Here is a 16,233-nt window from a genome sequence, read left to right on the forward strand (position 1 = left end):
TCATAGGTTTCGCCGTGTACAAAGTCGCATTGTTAGCCCATCATGGTATGTTTCCTCTTTTGGTGAAGAATGCTTGTTGAAACACTTCATCTTCTCATGTCGAGTATACCGTATGCTAACATGCCCCTCCTAGTCTTTCCAACCAACCCAAATTTTTGAGGAGGGCACTACTGAGGAAAAGGGCGAGAATGCTCGTCTCTCTGCCTTTGTCGGTGCCATCGCCGTCGGTGACCTCGTAAAGAGCACCCTTGGTCCTAAGGGTATGGACAAGATTCTCCAGTCAGCGTACGTTGCGCCCATCTTGCGGTCTCGACAACCCCCCTTTTAACATGATGCTAGCTCCACCGCCGAAATCATGGTTACCAACGACGGTGCCACAATCCTCAAGTCGATCGCCCTCGATAACGCCGCCGCAAAGGTTCTGGTCAATATTTCAAAGGTCCAAGACGATGAAGTCGGTGACGGTACCACCTCCGTTGCTGTTCTTGCTGCTGAGCTGTTGAGAGAGGCGGAGAAGCTGGTCGACAAGAAGATCCACCCACAGACTATCATCGAGGGCTACCGGATAGCCAGCCAGGCTGCGCTGAAGGCGTTGGAAGGATCAGCCGTCGATCACAGCAAGAACCCCGAGGCCTTCCGACAAGATCTGCTTGCCATTGCTCGAACAACACTCAGCTCCAAGGTCCTGGCCCAGGACCGCAAACAGTTCGCCGAATTGGCCGTTGATGCAGTCCTCCGACTCAAGTCATCCGACCTCAACCACATCCAGATCATCAAGAAGGCCGGAGGCAAACTCAGCGACTCCTACCTCGACGAAGGTTTCATTCTCGATAAGAAGATTGGTGTCAACCAGCCCAAGCGACTAGAGAAGGCCAAGATCCTGGTGGCCAACACCTCCATGGACACCGACAAGGTCAAGATCTTTGGTGCCCGTGTCAAGGTTGGCTCAACAAGCAAACTTGCTGAGCTTGAGAAGGCCGAGAAGGAGAAGATGAAGGCCAAGGTTGAGAAGATCAAGGCACACGGCATTAACTGCTTCATCAACCGACAGCTCATTTACAACTGGCCCGAGCAGCTGTTTACTGATGCCGGTATCATGTCAATTGAGCATGCTGACTTCGACGGTATTGAGCGTCTTGCCCTGGTCACAGGAGGTGAGATTGCCTCGACCTTTGACCACCCCGATCAAGTCAAGCTTGGCCACTGTGACGTTATCGAGGAGGTTATTATTGGAGAAGATACTCTCATCAAGTTTTCTGGTGTGGCTGGTGGTGAAGCTTGCACAATTGTCCTTCGAGGTGCCACAGAACAGCTCCTCGATGAGGCCGAGCGAAGTCTGCACGATGCCCTTGCTGTTCTGTCACAGACTGTCAAGGAACCTCGAACCACCCTTGGCGGTGGTTGTGCCGAGATGCTTATGGCCAAGGCGGTTGAGGGCGCTGCTACCCGGGTTGAGGGTAAGCGACAGCTGGCTGTCTCCAGCTTTGCCATCGCTCTTCGACAACTTCCCACTATCCTTGCCGACAATGCTGGCCTCGACTCTGGTGACCTTGTTGCCAGATTACGCAAGGCTCTCTACGATGGTCTTACCACTTACGGCCTGGACCTGATGACCCCTGGTGGTGGTATTACTGATATGCGAGATCTCGGCGTTATCGAGAGTTACAAGTTGAAGAAGGCTGTGGTGTCTTCGGCCAGCGAAGCCGCAGAGGTAAGCACTTATCCAAAGACTTTTGCGAAAAGGTTTCTAACATTATCGACCAGCTCCTTCTTCGAGTGGACGATATCATCCGGGCAGCTCCTCGTCGACGAGAGCGTATGTAAGGCTGGCTTAGGTAGCTGGTGAGGACGAGTCAATGTGCATAGACCATGATGATCTGTAATGATACCATAGATGCTGGAAAAATGGAAAAAAGGACCATCGTGAATGAGCCTTGCCTTATGACGAACAATTACTTTACCATAAACCTGTGCCTTGAATGAGCAGTGTCGTGCCAGTGCCAGCAGCCCGCGACTCCTTTTTTGACACTGCCTTGGCCGTTGACACTGACAAACACTGGCGCGCCTTATTTGTCGCTCGCCTCTATTGTTGTGTTTATTGAATGGCTATTCTCTTTGCATTCTTCTGATAATTATTCTCCTTACTCTTTATGCTTAAGTTATCGCATTCGCTTTTTGCGCTCGCATCATGAGCATCACCTCAAAGGTCGCAAAGCTACGCTGCTTTATCATTTTCTTCTGAAAGTCTTTCTTATATCAGGAATCACAATACTTCACTCGTACATTCACCATAGTTTATTGCTCTAGCAGATTGTTTCTCGTGGCAGGATTCTTCGCTCTTGGAGTGATATCGCCAAACAATGGAGCAGTCCAAGATTGTCGACTTCTTTTCATCTTCACCATCCTCTCAACAACCCAAAGAGCGCCTCAAAAAACGCAACAAGCCATCGCCAGCAAAAGCCGCGAAAGCCGGTAGCCAGTCGGGTTCCCCCAACTCAAGCCGAGCAGAGTCACAACAAACCATGCCCAAGCCAAGCCAGAAGCCCAAGAGGCAGAGATCGCAGGCATCAACCTTGGTGCCCCGTGCAGCATCTTTACAGCCCTCTATTCCCTCTATCCCAATCTCCAAAAATATGTCATCTCCCCAAATCACGAAGAAGCGACGCCTGGAGGGACGCAATGAACGTGTTCCCGAAACTCCTCCTAAAAAACGAGCCGCGACGAGTAGTCAAAGCCAACAAACTCCACAACGAACAAGTCAACTAGTTCAAGCAAACTCGCCGAATACACCATTTGATATTTCATCTGGAGAGAGCTCTGATTCAGACTGTGTGATCGAAAAAGTCCAGCCGTCCCCAAAGCGCAAACTTGTCGCACCCAGCCCCCGAGCTCGACCTACCAAGAAGCGCAAGACTGACCAGCAAGAGGCTATCAACCGAGGCTATGCCTGCATCAAAGCATCTGTTCTCGCAAAAGGCACAACATTGGCAAGGCAGAACAAGAAACCAGCTGCTAGACAGCGGCAGGCTGCTTCTGTACCTCCTCAAGCACCCTTGCCCAACCTCACCTCAAGCGCGGCAGGCCCAAGCCGAAGTACTTCTGTCCCGCCAGCTCATATCCCCCCCAAATCCAGTCAGAATGAGAATGCAACCCAAGTTGAGAACGAGTCGGATCACAACAGTGAGAAGGCCCAGCTTTCGCCAAAAAAGCGCAATCAACTCGAACAACAGAAAGCCAACGTCAAGCGACGACGAGTTGGCGACTCAGTCGATACCCCTGTGTCGATCGATGTAGACGACGAAAATCAACCCGACTCAGACATTGAGGTCGTCAAGGTTGCGGTGTCCCCAAGGCGAAAGGCTGCGAAACATCGCGCCACAGCCGACAAAAATATCAAGACCGAGAACTCTGCTAAGCAACAAAAGGCTGTAGCTCAGCGCAAGACCCAGTCTCCCTCTGTGGCAAAGCGGCCTACACCTGCCAAGTCAGCTGTTGCACGCGACACCACACCATGCAAAACTTTGCACATCGATCTTACTCAGGAGCCCTCCGATAGTTCTGATTTCTCAGACGAAGAGACTCCGACTCTGGCCAAGCCAACCCTGCCAACACCAGTCGAGCATAGTCTCGACGTCCAGAATCCCCAAGCCACTGCTACTGAGCATATCAGCAGCAGCAACACCGACAACCCTGTTGCAGCCCCCCGGGAGACCGTCCCTGTCCATGAACAGAGGTCCCCCTCGCCGGGCATCACGGGCCCTTTGTTGGATTGGCTTGATCGCCAGTCGACGAAGACAGCACATTCAATCTCCAGCAGCAATTGTCCGTCTCCCGACCACGAAGTGCCCTTTTCTACTGCGCCTGAATATCAGCACGATGATACCGCAGCGAAGAAAATCAACATGGAAGCTCAAGATAGTGACATGAAATCCATCAAGAAAGAGAGCATTGAACAATACAACTCCGACGATGACGAAGGCAGCAGTAATGAGGAGTCCCACGATGGAGACATGCACCATATCAAGCAAGAGAGCAGCTCAATGTATGGTCATTCCTCAGACGACGAAGAAGACTTCGATGAAGAGGACATCAAAAGGGAGAATCACTCAAGTCCCATGAACATTTCTGCTCTGAAGCAATACGAGTCACATCCCAAAGGAGACAATGAAGAGGAATACGAGGACGGTGAGGAGGATTTCCAAGGCTTTCCTGACCTAAGTGACGGTGAGGTGTCTCATGACGCCAATACCCACGAGGCGGAAGAGAATGGAAATGTTGGATCATCGCCACCTGTATCATATCAGCTACCACAAGAAGATGTCTCTCCAAAAGCTGTCTCAACAACACTTGAGAAGGAGGCCACATTTGATTCGGCCGATAAGTATTTGACGAACGCGCTCGGCATTTCGAAGAATAATCTTTCCACTCCGATCAAAACTGAGAAGGGCCTTTCACCATCGATCTATGAGCTTCAGCCAGTTTACAGCGGTGAGAAGCTCATGCAGAGCCACACTCCAGGTACGCCATCGCCGTTCCGACCTCACCATCGTGATTCGCTTCTCGGCTTGAGGAGTATCCTCAAGGGCTCGGGTGGGCGAGGTCGTGCGAGTGATAACGAGAGTGTGTACTCTCCATTCCCGGATATTTCTCCCCTTTCTGGAGACGAGTATGCCGCTTCATCACCTACAGAACGAATACAGCAGAGCAAAGAGCAAGCCAAGGCTGTCCGGCCTTCTGAGCGCAGAGTCACATAGAATGGGACTGCCGCCAAGGTCAGCTCTTTCAAGAAGAAGCTTTACTCAACACCTCCTCACCGGGTTATTGTGCCCAAGGCGATGACATTGCCAAGACTCCTGCCCAAGAACGGGACACCGACACTTCCACAGGAAGCTCGATGGCTTAAGCAAAGTAGGTTACATGTCTTGTGTCAAGATGTATATACTGACAACAATACCAGAAAAAGATTTCATGCCTTTACCATCTATCCCCGATGGCACTGCCGCGAGCGACGCAGCCTCAAGACAAGAAACACCTACGAAGATTGTCGCAAAGCGACCTCCCCGCGTTAACGGCACGACAGACATAGCAGAGTCTGAAGATGAAATTGAGAAGAAGCTCCAGGAGCAACAGTTGGAGCCAGGAACCGACAAGCACTGGATCAAGCCTTCTGAGAAGGAAATCAAGCCCCCGATTATCCGTGATGGCGTTTCAGAACACGCCATTAAGCCCACAGTTGCTTTGTTCAAGAAGAAAATCGCCGCTAGGCAAGGCTTCAATCACGATACAAGCAACGGGTCCAATCAAAAGTACAACTGGGAAATCGACTGGAGCACGCCGGCGTCCCTGACTGAGCGCGAATCACAAGCCGTAGCAGCGGAACTAGAACATAGGGGAATCAAGACCAGCAGGCAATACAGCAACTTTTGGTACAACCTTACGATGAAGTTTTCAAGACTTGCAGGCTCGCCGATTCCGCTTTTTACAGCAAAGAAAAAGGCACTCGATACGTTTGTTGACGAGGCGATGCAGAACCAGGAAATCAGACGGCGGAACAAAAACAAGGCCGCCCTAAAGAAAGCGAGGCGACGAGAGAGGAAGAAGACGCAGCCCAAAGGCGTGGATGCATTTCTTATTCCGGGGGATACAGACGCTGAGAGTGACTCCGAAGATTCCGATTCCGATCTCAACGGGGCCGATCTGATCGCCCAAATGCGGGCGGATACCGAGAAACGGCAGAGGACATATGGAGGCGGAACGAGTTGTGGACGTCGAAGCAAGTAAGGAAGCTCAATGCCATGTGTGAGATCGGGCATTTGGGGATTTGAATCGATGTATGGATAGAATGTAATAATGCGCACGTACGGATGAAGTCACATTTTTGGAGATAACGCAGGACAAGGGAGAGCAGGGGTAAGCACGGCTCAAGGTTCAAGACAGTTGATCGACAAGGTCCCTTGATATGAGAGTTATTAGACAAGTCTGGAGTCATCACCCACAAACCCCAGCAGAGGGGCTTCGAGGGGTTATTATAAATAAATCGCGAAATTGCTTGTTTTCTTTCAACGTCTGAGCCTCTGAGGTTCCATGTTGATATGGGAGCTGAAAGTCTTGGAAGTGAGAGATGTGATTGGCTGTGCTTGTTCATTAGCCGCGCATATGCGGCCGAGATTAATTGACAGGGGCCCGCTTCCATTTAGCACTGTAGACACAACTCGATGAATATCGACATGGTTGATGGAGTAAGAAAAGAGGATACAGCTTGAATTGTTGAGTTTATGGTTTGAACAATGACCATCATTAATCTTTATTCTTCAATTGGAGACTCTGGCAATGATCGCTGATCGTGATAATACCTGTAGTTGCAAAGCAAAGGGAGATTCAATACGTCGCATGAACTCATAATAACACAGAAATTGATCGTGTATTCTGTAGCATTTCCTTCGAGTCCTCGATCAATTAGCGGTCTTACACAGTCTCCAAAAAAGGATTCACAGTGCAAGCCCCTGGAGGTGGCTTGATCCGATAAGGCCATGTCCACACCCATGACAACCCACACGTTGGAAAAATAAGGCAAAGGTCACGAGCGTGCTATTTTAGTATGAATGGGTACAAGCATTCTATCAAAAGTGTGGGTGGGATCATCTCCTTGGCTGCGTTGGCGTTCTCGTTTGGGGATCGTCATCCACTTCCCGGTTTATCTTGACTTTGCTTGTGCTCGTTCTTGTTCTTGAACTTCCTTGCCTTGTAGTTGCTTGAGAATCTCACTCGTTTTCCGTCATCTCCTTGTCATCTCTCTCCCCATCCTTTCTTCCCTTTTCCTTCTTGTCTCTACTCTCGGCACGGCATCATTTCTTCATTCTTCAATCGTCTTGTCTCAAACCCTTCAACTTTAGACTAATCACCCCCTTTGTTTTGGAGGCCACTTCTTCTCAACTCCGCGCTTAATATTGGGTAATATCTCGTCATCCCGGCCGCGACCGCTTACCATTGTCCGGGGTTGCAAAATCTTGTTCCCGCCTTCGAGTTCGGTCGTTTCCCTATGAGAGTTGGAGTCTCTCTTATCCATCCTCTTTAAGCTATTCAACCCTAGTCTCTCGTTGATCGATTGATACCATTATATCGCTCTTATTCGCACAACAAAACAACTTTCGGCCTCGGTGTCCTTTCACTTCGTTCCCTCGCTATTCCATATCCCTTTTCCATACCAGACTTGCTTAGTACGACTTCATTTTGGCCCTATTATTTGGTTCTCGCAAACCCCGGCATTTTTGAAACGGCTCCCTCCGACCCCGATATTCAGTGCCCATAACAACGGTTACCGCCAAAACCGACAAAGCAAGCATCCTAGCACGGCGCCGCCGAACAAAACAGAAGCGCCGCCCAAGCCAAACAACGGCCACATCGCAAGCCACGATTTCGAACCAATTCACTCTTAATTGACGAACAAAAGACCCAGATCAACAGAGACCTACTTGCTCGTGATCCTCCGGGCGGGTCGACAGTGTCCTCTCGTCCAGCCATTTACCGTCCACCTGGAGATGCGACAATGATCCGTACTCTTGATATCGGCAGTGTTCTCCCCAGCCCCGACTCTCCACCAGGGATGACGACTTCAAAGAGCTCCAAGACTTCCTCTTTCCAATCTTTCGACAGTGACGATGGCAGCGTGTTGGCCGACGTTGGCCATTTTGAAGAAATTGGACTCGACGACGACACCGTGACCCTCAAGAGCCCATCGAAGGTCGATGTTCGTCCCACTCTAGCCAAAGCCCCCTCGAGCCGAACCCTCGCAGCAGGCAAAACTGCCTCCAAAGCCCGACCGCCATTCCCTACTCTGGAGACCAACGTTTACACCTCCAACCCCAGAAGCACCAATTTGAGCGCGTTGACCGAGCCTCTTTCTGCTACACGACCAAAGACACTGACAAGCCCATCCTCGGCTTCTCTTCCATTTCCTCGACGGCGAAGCCCAAGCCCTGCCTATTCGCTCAACCCGAGGGATCCGAGAGACCCAAGTTTCCCCCAAAAACCCCGTCGAGGCAGCTGGCAGGCCGGCCGCGATCGCAAGTCTTTTACCGACCTTGAGCGAGAATGTGATGAAGACGATGGCGATGATATCCCCGATGGCATGTTTCTGGACAATGTGCCACTCTCTCCCCGGCCCATGCAAGAGCGTACGCCCAGCCGGCCATCCTCTGTTTCTCCATCCCCCAATCGATCCAAAGAACGAGTGCGAAGTGTCGGTAATGGAACGCCCGCAGTCGCGCAAGCACAAGGCTCTCTTCGATCGCCAACTTGGAAAACCGATGACAACCCTCGCAGCCCTGCCAAGCAACGGGCACACAGTTGGAACGCTGCGTTAGCGGAATTGAATGCCGAGGCCAAGACGTTGACGGAGAAGCTCGAGGAGCACGCCAACGAAATGGAGGAACAACAAGCCAAACGCCCCGCGAATCAGCGCCCTAACACCTGGAACGCTACTCGACGATCTGTCGACACATTTGACAAGAAGCAGCGTGTCAAATCAACTCCCGAACTGCCGCCTCTTCGGAAGACGAATATTATGATCGACCCTCTTCCCGTTTCGAAGGAGAAGGAGGCTGTTCTCAGCCGGACTCGACCCTCATGGCTACCACCCAAGGATCCCGCCGAGGAACGCCGACATCTGAAGGAATATCAAAAGATGATGGCAGCAAGTGCCAAGGCTGAGGAGCGACGCGAAGCCTCACGCAAGGCCAAGATCGAAGGACGGGACAGCACAGCTGACAACCTGATGCAAATTTGGGAGAGGGACGTGATCCCACGTTGGAGCGATGCTATTCGCGAGCGTAGGACAAGGGAACTATGGTGGAAGGGAATCGCACCCCGAAGCCGCGCCCAGATCTGGGGTCGAGCAATCGGTAATGAACTAGGACTGTCAGAAACATCCTTCAAAGCAGCACTTGCTAGGGCTCAAGAGATTGAAGCCAGAGTTAAGGACGATAAGGGCGATGCGGAGGATGCTAGGAGGGCACGATGGTTCCAGGAAATCCGAAGGGACGCTGCACAGAAGACATGGGAGGATTTACGGATTTTTGACGTCGAGGGACCACTGCACCAAAGCCTTGTTGATGTGTTGAGTGCATATGCCATGTATAGGAGTGACATTGGCTATGTCCGTGGTTGTAACGTAAGTCCAAACAGCCACCTTGTGCCACCTGAGTTGCTAACCAATTCCGTCAGACAATCGCTGCGTTGCTGCTCCTCAACTTGCCCGATGCCGCGTCTGCATTCGTCGCACTCGCCAACGTCCTCAATCGCCCACTACCTCTATCTTTTTACACTGGAGATCCGGGTGCACAAGCGTCCGCATTCAACCTCATCATGCAGACACTTTCTCTCAAGTCTGCCCCTCTTCACGCGCACCTCACCAAGAAGATCCCTACTGCCGAACTAGAACGATCTTTTTCAGGAATTTTGACAGCCATTTTCACACAACACTTGGCGATAGATGAAGCAGCCCGTCTCTGGGACGTATACGTCTTTGAAGGAGATGCACTCCTAATTCGAGCTGCTGTTGCACTTCTTCTCAGCAGGGAGATGACGCTTCTCGGCGCTAAGACCGCCGACGAGGTCAAGACCATTCTTGATGGAAGAAACGCCAAGGTCTCTTCGGCCAGAGTCGCCGGAGAGGTGGGTGCCGAGGACAAATTTATGATGTCAGTCCGTGAGGCAGGAAAAGCTTAAGGCGTTTGATCGGGCCACCCGTTTGGAAAAGGCTCCTGGGGCTTGAGAATCAAGCTGTACATTTGGGATAGATGGCGGAACATATCTGCTCCATTTCACGGCGTTTACTACATGGAATGTGGCGGGTATTTTGGTTGGACGTAGAAGGCATGCTTATGAAAGGTCTCGTGAGACTATAGAGCGGTTTTATCTTCGTAATTTACCGTCATCCACGGTTGGATGACGAGATTTTGAATCAAACATATTTGATGATCATTCGTACTGTCTTTATGCATCTTGCCCTTGATATTGGAGACGCTAAGCACCATAGGAAGGAGCATAGAAATGTTCGTGATGTGTTGTGAATCCGTTGTAACCATAATAATTGGCCATGAATTAACAATCATTTCGTTCAAGAAACACGCGTGATGGCAAGACCGAATAAAACAGAAGTGATTTGACAACAAGTCACTCAGTCATATCACGCCCACTTTGGCATGTTTGTCTTTGACTTGTTGAGTCTAGGATTGTTAGATCTGTTTGGTACAGGGTAAACCTTTTGACAGGCCTCTCAGCCTTGTGCAGTAAAACAATTTACCATGCACATAAACTGATCATTCGGTCGAGCGTGGGAATAAAGAGGTGAAACCATTATCAAATCATCTGTTTAATCAAATTGTAAACTCTTTATGATCTTGACTGTGTGTTTTATTACGAAGCGTTGTTACCGTTGACTTGAGCTTTGGTTCAAAATAAGCCACCTTTACGCACATCATGAGACAAGATGAAAAAAAGATTGGTTCCAACAACGTCTTTGTGCATGCAAACCGTACATGAAATGAATCGACACGTGTATCTACACGTATTACTCCGTACCAACCCCTGATTTTAATGTACTTGCTTCATCGAACGCCATTGACGATGAAAGCAGAACTTACGTGGTTGGTGAAACAAGCCAAGCCACGTGATCACCGCCAACTTTTGACCCCTCACCACTTCCCGCGCGAAGAATGAGAGCAGACAAAAACATCCAAACACCACCGTCCCAATCATTCTCTCCACCCACTTACACCGCAAGAACCCCTCTATAGCGAACGGGCAACGCGACCCTCAGTATGCCGTCCGGATATAAGCATGGCGACACGCCAAAGAAGGCCATGGTTCGAGGCACCATCTCGTACCTCGAGTCTCAGGGCCTGCCCGTCAACAAGTCAGCCATCTTCCGGCACTTTGATCTGTCGCGATCTCAAGGTTATGCCGCGTTGAGCGTCCCCGCGTCTAAGCGCAATGATCCCGAATGGGAGGAAACGCGTGGAAGACCCCTCAAGATCTCTGAGGAAGACCAGCAGAAGATGGAGAAGATTCTCTGGAATGACGCCTACATCAATGTTAACTTGAACTGGCATGGACTGGCCAAGGAAGCTGGTGTCGAGGTTGATGTGAATCCCAGGACTCTGCACAGAACAATGGGAACGCTGGGCTACCGACGATGCCTGGGATGTCCGAGGATCTGGGTGCACAAGAAGGCTCGCGAGAAGAGGGTCGAATACGCCAGACGCATGCTTGAAGCGTACCCCCATCCACAGGATTGGAGAGCTATCCGCTTCAGTATTGAACTCCACTTTGGGTTTGGCCTTGATGGAAAGATGCGTCTTATTCCCCGACCTGGTGAACGTTTCTGCGAGACATGCGCAACCACTCCCGAGGCTGAGTGGCCACGCGACTTGCGAAAGGCCCACGCTTGGGTTGCTGTAGGTTACGGGTTCAAGAGTGAAGCTGTCTTTTACGAAGATTCCACCAGCCCGAACTGCACTGGCGTCATGACCATGCAAGAGTACAAGGACCACATCCTCGAGAAGACGGTCAAGCCATGGCTCACAGCCACTGGCGCCCAGAGCTTCATTCTCGAAGAAGACTGCGAGGCTTTCGCCCACGGCGCTGCTAGCAAGGTTAATCTGGTTCAGCAATGGAAGGATGAGCACGGCCTACGATACTACTACAACTGCGGCGATAGCCCCGACCTCAACCCGCTCGACAGCCTTTGGCCCAGTCGCAAGCAGTGGAATCTGGATGCCCCCAAGGACTGGGAGGACGAGACACTCCAGAAGATGGTCAAGGATGTGTGGGCAGGGTTCGACATGGAGAGAGTCAATATGTGGGTTGACTTCATGCCGCAGCGACTGCAGCAGGTTATCGATTCGGAGGGCACGCTGGTACCTTGGTGATTGTTGTGAGTTTGGCGTTGTCTTGTTTGTGATGCTGTTACGAAGCGTTGAATTAAAAGAAAATATGGAAGAGGTTGTCTCCGGTGTCATATGGTTGAGCCTTCGATGGTTCTTCGACTTGGCCAAGGGGATGCCATTGTATGGAGTAGTTGTGGGCTAATTTTGACGGGGGATAAATGGAAAACAAGTGAGGCATGATCATCGGCTAGTTGTAGAATTTGACATAGATGAAAAGAGAGTTCCTCATTGCAGACACCTAATTACTGAATTGATGTTGAAGATGAACTATAAGGGAAGCACGTCAGATACAGCCCTTTTGCATTTCACACACGCCAAAGATAAGCTGGTCAACTACTAAGTCGATCTTATAGAGATCTTATCTCTTCTAGTATTGTATTGGCCTTGTAGCTTGACGTCCATACCAATATCATGCTCACTCTAAGCCTCGACCGTGCAGATAATATGTTTAATTATGGGAAGAGTATAAAGTGCAAACCGCAGCTTACGTTCTCTAGACCTTAAAGAAGTAATGAAAGCATCTGTATGAACAAGAAAATGACAGAAGTTAGGATCCTCAATACTCACACGAGTTCCTTAAGAATCCTCAAGTCTTGGTACTCAAGGTGGGCGTTCGTTGTCAAGACTTTCACACATGCTCATGGTATGCTATTTCATATAATAATATGACTGAAAACGCCTAAATTATCTTGCATTCACTGGATCATTGCTCTGAATCAGGCCCGTATCATCTAGGCTCTTTGGCTGCAGGCTGCATGCCCTACGCCGCCAGTTGCCTCGCACCGCGACCTCTGATACCCACAACCTCTTCCACTCCCCACTGCCACAAATATTTCAATTCTCTCTTCTTAACTCCCTTCCATCGCCAGACGAGATTTCCAACTTTTACTCTCACTTCTCCATTACAACTCATATTTTGCTTTCATCTTCCTTCTTGCACTTGCCTTGGCATCTTCCACTCACTGCCCTTCCGTGACTCCTTTCCCATCATGAGTTCCTCTCAGAAGAAGAAATCTTCCCGCGAGGATTCTACGAGCTTTGAGACTCTTCGCTTCTCAAATACCAATGCATCTCTTTCTCAAAACTCCCACCATGTGAGCCAAGACTCAAATTCCTGGATGGATGATCACCCTTCACCTGCCTGTACTTCCGAGACTCGAGTCGAAAAGTTAAAGAACACACATTCCAAAGCCGCAGTCATGAAGCCTTCGTTTGAGTCACTTAAACGCTGTGTTCGAGACCCCAGCTTCGACATTAAAGACGCGGGAACTGGCCACCACGATAACCGATTAACCAAGGATCCCCCAGGCCAGTTCCGGGAGCCATCCCTGAGACGCGGATACGGTATGAGCTATGAAACACCAAAAGCTTTCAAATATGTGCCGGCAAAAGTGGCAAGCAAAGCTGAAAACCATGTACCTCAAACCATGGAATCTCTTGCAGAAACAGAAGGACAGTCTTCAAGTTCAGCTCCGCGAGGTCCCCTTCCAAACAGCCAGCTCTCCCTGCTGAACAAAAGCAATGGCGGCAGTAACATCGTAAGTTCTGACATAGATAAAAAAAAGTTCCTCCGAGAATGTACTAACAGCTCGTGATAGTATGATCTGAGTCAGTCCCAAGGTAGACGAGGTGACCTGCAACCGGCTGGTTATCGCCCTATAGCTATGCGCCCCCCTGGTGCTTCTGAGCGAATGGCCACCAATGAAAGGCAAGGACAATCATCTAATGAAAAACAGACATCAAAGACCGTGATAGATTTAGGTCGCTATCAGAAGGCTGGACAGGAGGCACTTTTGAGGGCTTGCCTGGAGCACAAAGACTTGTATCTTCATTCCGATGGAGAGAGCCAACAGTTCTAGGAGACTGTTGGTTCAAAAGTACAGTTTCCACACAAAATCAGAGACAAGGAAATGCTTCGAGACGAGTGGAAAGTCGTCAAAGGGTGCGTCGAAAAATGGTGCGAACCACGCAAATCCCAACTTGTTAAGGATGGAACTGGGGCATCGGATTCCGAGATCGATACACTCATTGATCAATGGAATAACGTATATGCTACAAAATTTTGTTCTGAGAACAAAAAGCTCTTGGAGGCAGCTGGATGGAGAAAAGGCGCTGAGGAGTGTTCAACCAATTCTTCCGCTGCTACACCTCACAACTCTCGGGTCAGCCAGGGGAGCGCTCCCCAGAACGAGCCATTAGTAAAAGAACTGGACTTTGAAGGTGTTATTTGGCCCACTATCAAGGATGAATTGATGAAATTCGCGGAGTCAAAAATCCTCAGCTGGGTCGAGGATAAGTTACAGGAACGGGTGCAGGCATTGGATTCCCTGACTCGGCCACCCCTTTTGAAGGCCAACAGCTCTCCGGAGTCGTACCAGATTTATGTGAGATACCTCAAGAATCGAATAAAAGCTGCAGGAAAGAACTCCACAGCGATCAGAGACACTGAGGCGGTTATGTCCATGGCACTGGACCTTCTACCAGGTCTAGAGGAGCGACTGCGGGATCAGCTCGAGCATGTGGTCGACAAGAAAGAAGATCGTCCTGGGGCTGGTATCAAATATGATCATGATGAGGCAAACGATGAGTCTGAGAATTCTCATAAGAATTCTGAAGAGGCTGATCATGACATTGATCACAAAGTTCAAGAAGCCCAGGAAGACAACCATGATGGGGACGAACTCGAGGCGAGACTTGAACACAACTCTGAAGAGGATGAAGATGGAGATGAAGACGTCGACGACTTCGATGACTTTGAGGAGTTCTATGCAGACGAGAGTGAGGACGACACCTACGAAGATCCTGACGAACCTGGTCGCCAGTACAGAGGTTCAGTCATCGATTCCATTGAGCCTCGCACCCCGATCGTCACACCGCGGGTAATGAGACAACTCCGTAGCTACGAGCAGAGATACTGGGACACGATCGTAGTGGCCAAAGTTGAAACAGAAGTAGCGGCCGCTGTCCTTCGTTCTGTGGACAAAGAAGAACATGAAGTGGCCTCCCGAAAACGAAAAGCACCAGATTCAGCAGAGCCTGCTCTTGCTATCCGAAGCAAGTCGATGGAGCAGAGGCTCGCTGCTGTAGGCACTCCGACACCTACGGGCAGAAAGAGACAAAAGTTCAGTGAAGCCAGCTACAGTCCGGCATCCACAACTTGTTCCTCCGAGCTTCCGTCTCTCGAGGAAATTTTCAGCTCAAGCATCGGGCGCGCATCTTCCGCGACGACCCAACCACCTACAAACTCCTCAAGCCCTGCAGTACGGGTGAATAAGAAGAAGAGAGGAGGAAAAGACAGAAGCAGGGCCCAGAGCAGGGTTTCTCTTGAACTCAGGGATCCCACTACCGGTACTGCTACTGCTACTGCTCCCTCGCCTGGAGGTATGATCGGAGCGTCACCTGAACTCGGGACACGAGGGGCTAGCAAAGATTTTGTCTTTGAGAAAAGTGTCTCTAGACATCCTATCCTAGAAGAAAGGTTTCGGGAGGAGACTGCTGAGTTCCAGGCCATGACGCCTAGTGCTCGCGAAGCTATGCTCTACACAGCTCTTCGGGAAATGCGCCGACGACAAGGATAGAGGCAATAAGTGACCAGAAGTCATACGCAAAAGCATTAATCAGAACTCACGATCCAACTGGGACGTGATACTGTATCTTTGGGGTTTAGTCTTGATTGCACCTCTTCTTCACCCGTCACAACATCATTCCGACTTCACTACCTAACTTAGATGTTAAATATGGCCTCTGAGTTTTGATCTCAGTTGCATTTCGCCTTGACTTTGTTGCTATTAAGTTTGATGCAAACTTTTCAAGGGTTTGATCACAATGCTTGGAACTATTTTCTGGAAGTCAGCGGTAGCGGCAGCCTCAAGGTAGAGGAGCACAAGAGGATTGACTGGTAGCTTTGAACCTTGCAGTATAAATGTTTGGGAAGAACCACTTGCTCATATAGATGCGATGGAAAGCATACGATGCCGAGAAGATCAGAAGTCGCTATTGGTACAGATACGTTGCGCTTTACCGTAATATTACAAGAGTTCTAGATATCAAGAGTTGCTGCAAGCAATATTTTACAGACTAATGCTTCTTTGCAAACGTGAGCCGAGCCTTTACGTACCTAGGAGAGGAGAAAAAGAGATGATGGCATACATAAATTGACTAAATTTCCACAAATACATCTCTGAGCTGTTGTTGTGGCTGGGCGAGCAATGAATGTTTGGCTGTGCAGTCAGTGGGCCATTTTCTGCAGATATTCGGCACTGCTAGCCATCTCGCCCTCACAAAA

At 49.9% G+C, this 16,233-nt stretch overlaps 5 protein-coding genes; all 5 read left to right on the top strand.

Annotated features, from left to right (window-relative positions):
* Positions 1-69: 69 nt before the first annotated feature.
* Positions 70-1,824, top strand: FFUJ_05295 (probable CCT2-chaperonin of the TCP1 ring complex, cytosolic; the record flags this gene model as incomplete). XM_023571317.1 has 4 exons in its annotated part: positions 70-75; positions 134-285; positions 340-1,711; positions 1,765-1,824. 4 exons carry the CDS (start codon positions 70-72, stop codon positions 1,822-1,824), a joined length of 1,590 nt encoding a protein of 529 aa, XP_023427133.1.
* Positions 1,825-2,522: 698 nt separating this feature from the next.
* FFUJ_05294 (uncharacterized protein) lies at positions 2,523-5,781 on the top strand (the record flags this gene model as incomplete). XM_023571318.1 has 3 exons in its annotated part: positions 2,523-4,724; positions 4,755-4,908; positions 4,958-5,781. The coding sequence occupies 3 exons, from the start codon at positions 2,523-2,525 to the stop codon at positions 5,779-5,781; spliced, it is 3,180 nt and encodes a 1,059-aa protein (XP_023425643.1).
* Positions 5,782-7,546: 1,765 nt separating this feature from the next.
* On the top strand, positions 7,547-9,726 carry FFUJ_05293 (related to Rab6 GTPase activating protein, GAPCenA; the record flags this gene model as incomplete). XM_023571320.1 has 2 exons in its annotated part: positions 7,547-9,169; positions 9,223-9,726. The coding sequence occupies 2 exons, from the start codon at positions 7,547-7,549 to the stop codon at positions 9,724-9,726; spliced, it is 2,127 nt and encodes a 708-aa protein (XP_023425644.1).
* A 1,094-nt stretch (positions 9,727-10,820) lies between these two features.
* Positions 10,821-11,930, top strand: FFUJ_05292 (uncharacterized protein; the record flags this gene model as incomplete). The annotated part of the gene is made up of 1 exon (XM_023571321.1): positions 10,821-11,930. The coding sequence occupies one exon, from the start codon at positions 10,821-10,823 to the stop codon at positions 11,928-11,930; it is 1,110 nt and encodes a 369-aa protein (XP_023425645.1).
* Positions 11,931-12,937: 1,007 nt separating this feature from the next.
* Positions 12,938-15,526, top strand: FFUJ_05291 (uncharacterized protein; the record flags this gene model as incomplete). XM_023571322.1 has 3 exons in its annotated part: positions 12,938-13,486; positions 13,547-13,770; positions 13,849-15,526. The coding sequence occupies 3 exons, from the start codon at positions 12,938-12,940 to the stop codon at positions 15,524-15,526; spliced, it is 2,451 nt and encodes an 816-aa protein (XP_023425646.1).
* Between the last annotated feature and the right edge of the window lie 707 nt (positions 15,527-16,233).

This window comes from Fusarium fujikuroi, chromosome FFUJ_chr02 (genome assembly GCF_900079805.1).
Source record: "Fusarium fujikuroi IMI 58289 draft genome, chromosome FFUJ_chr02".
NCBI lineage: Eukaryota > Fungi > Ascomycota > Sordariomycetes > Hypocreales > Nectriaceae > Fusarium > Fusarium fujikuroi.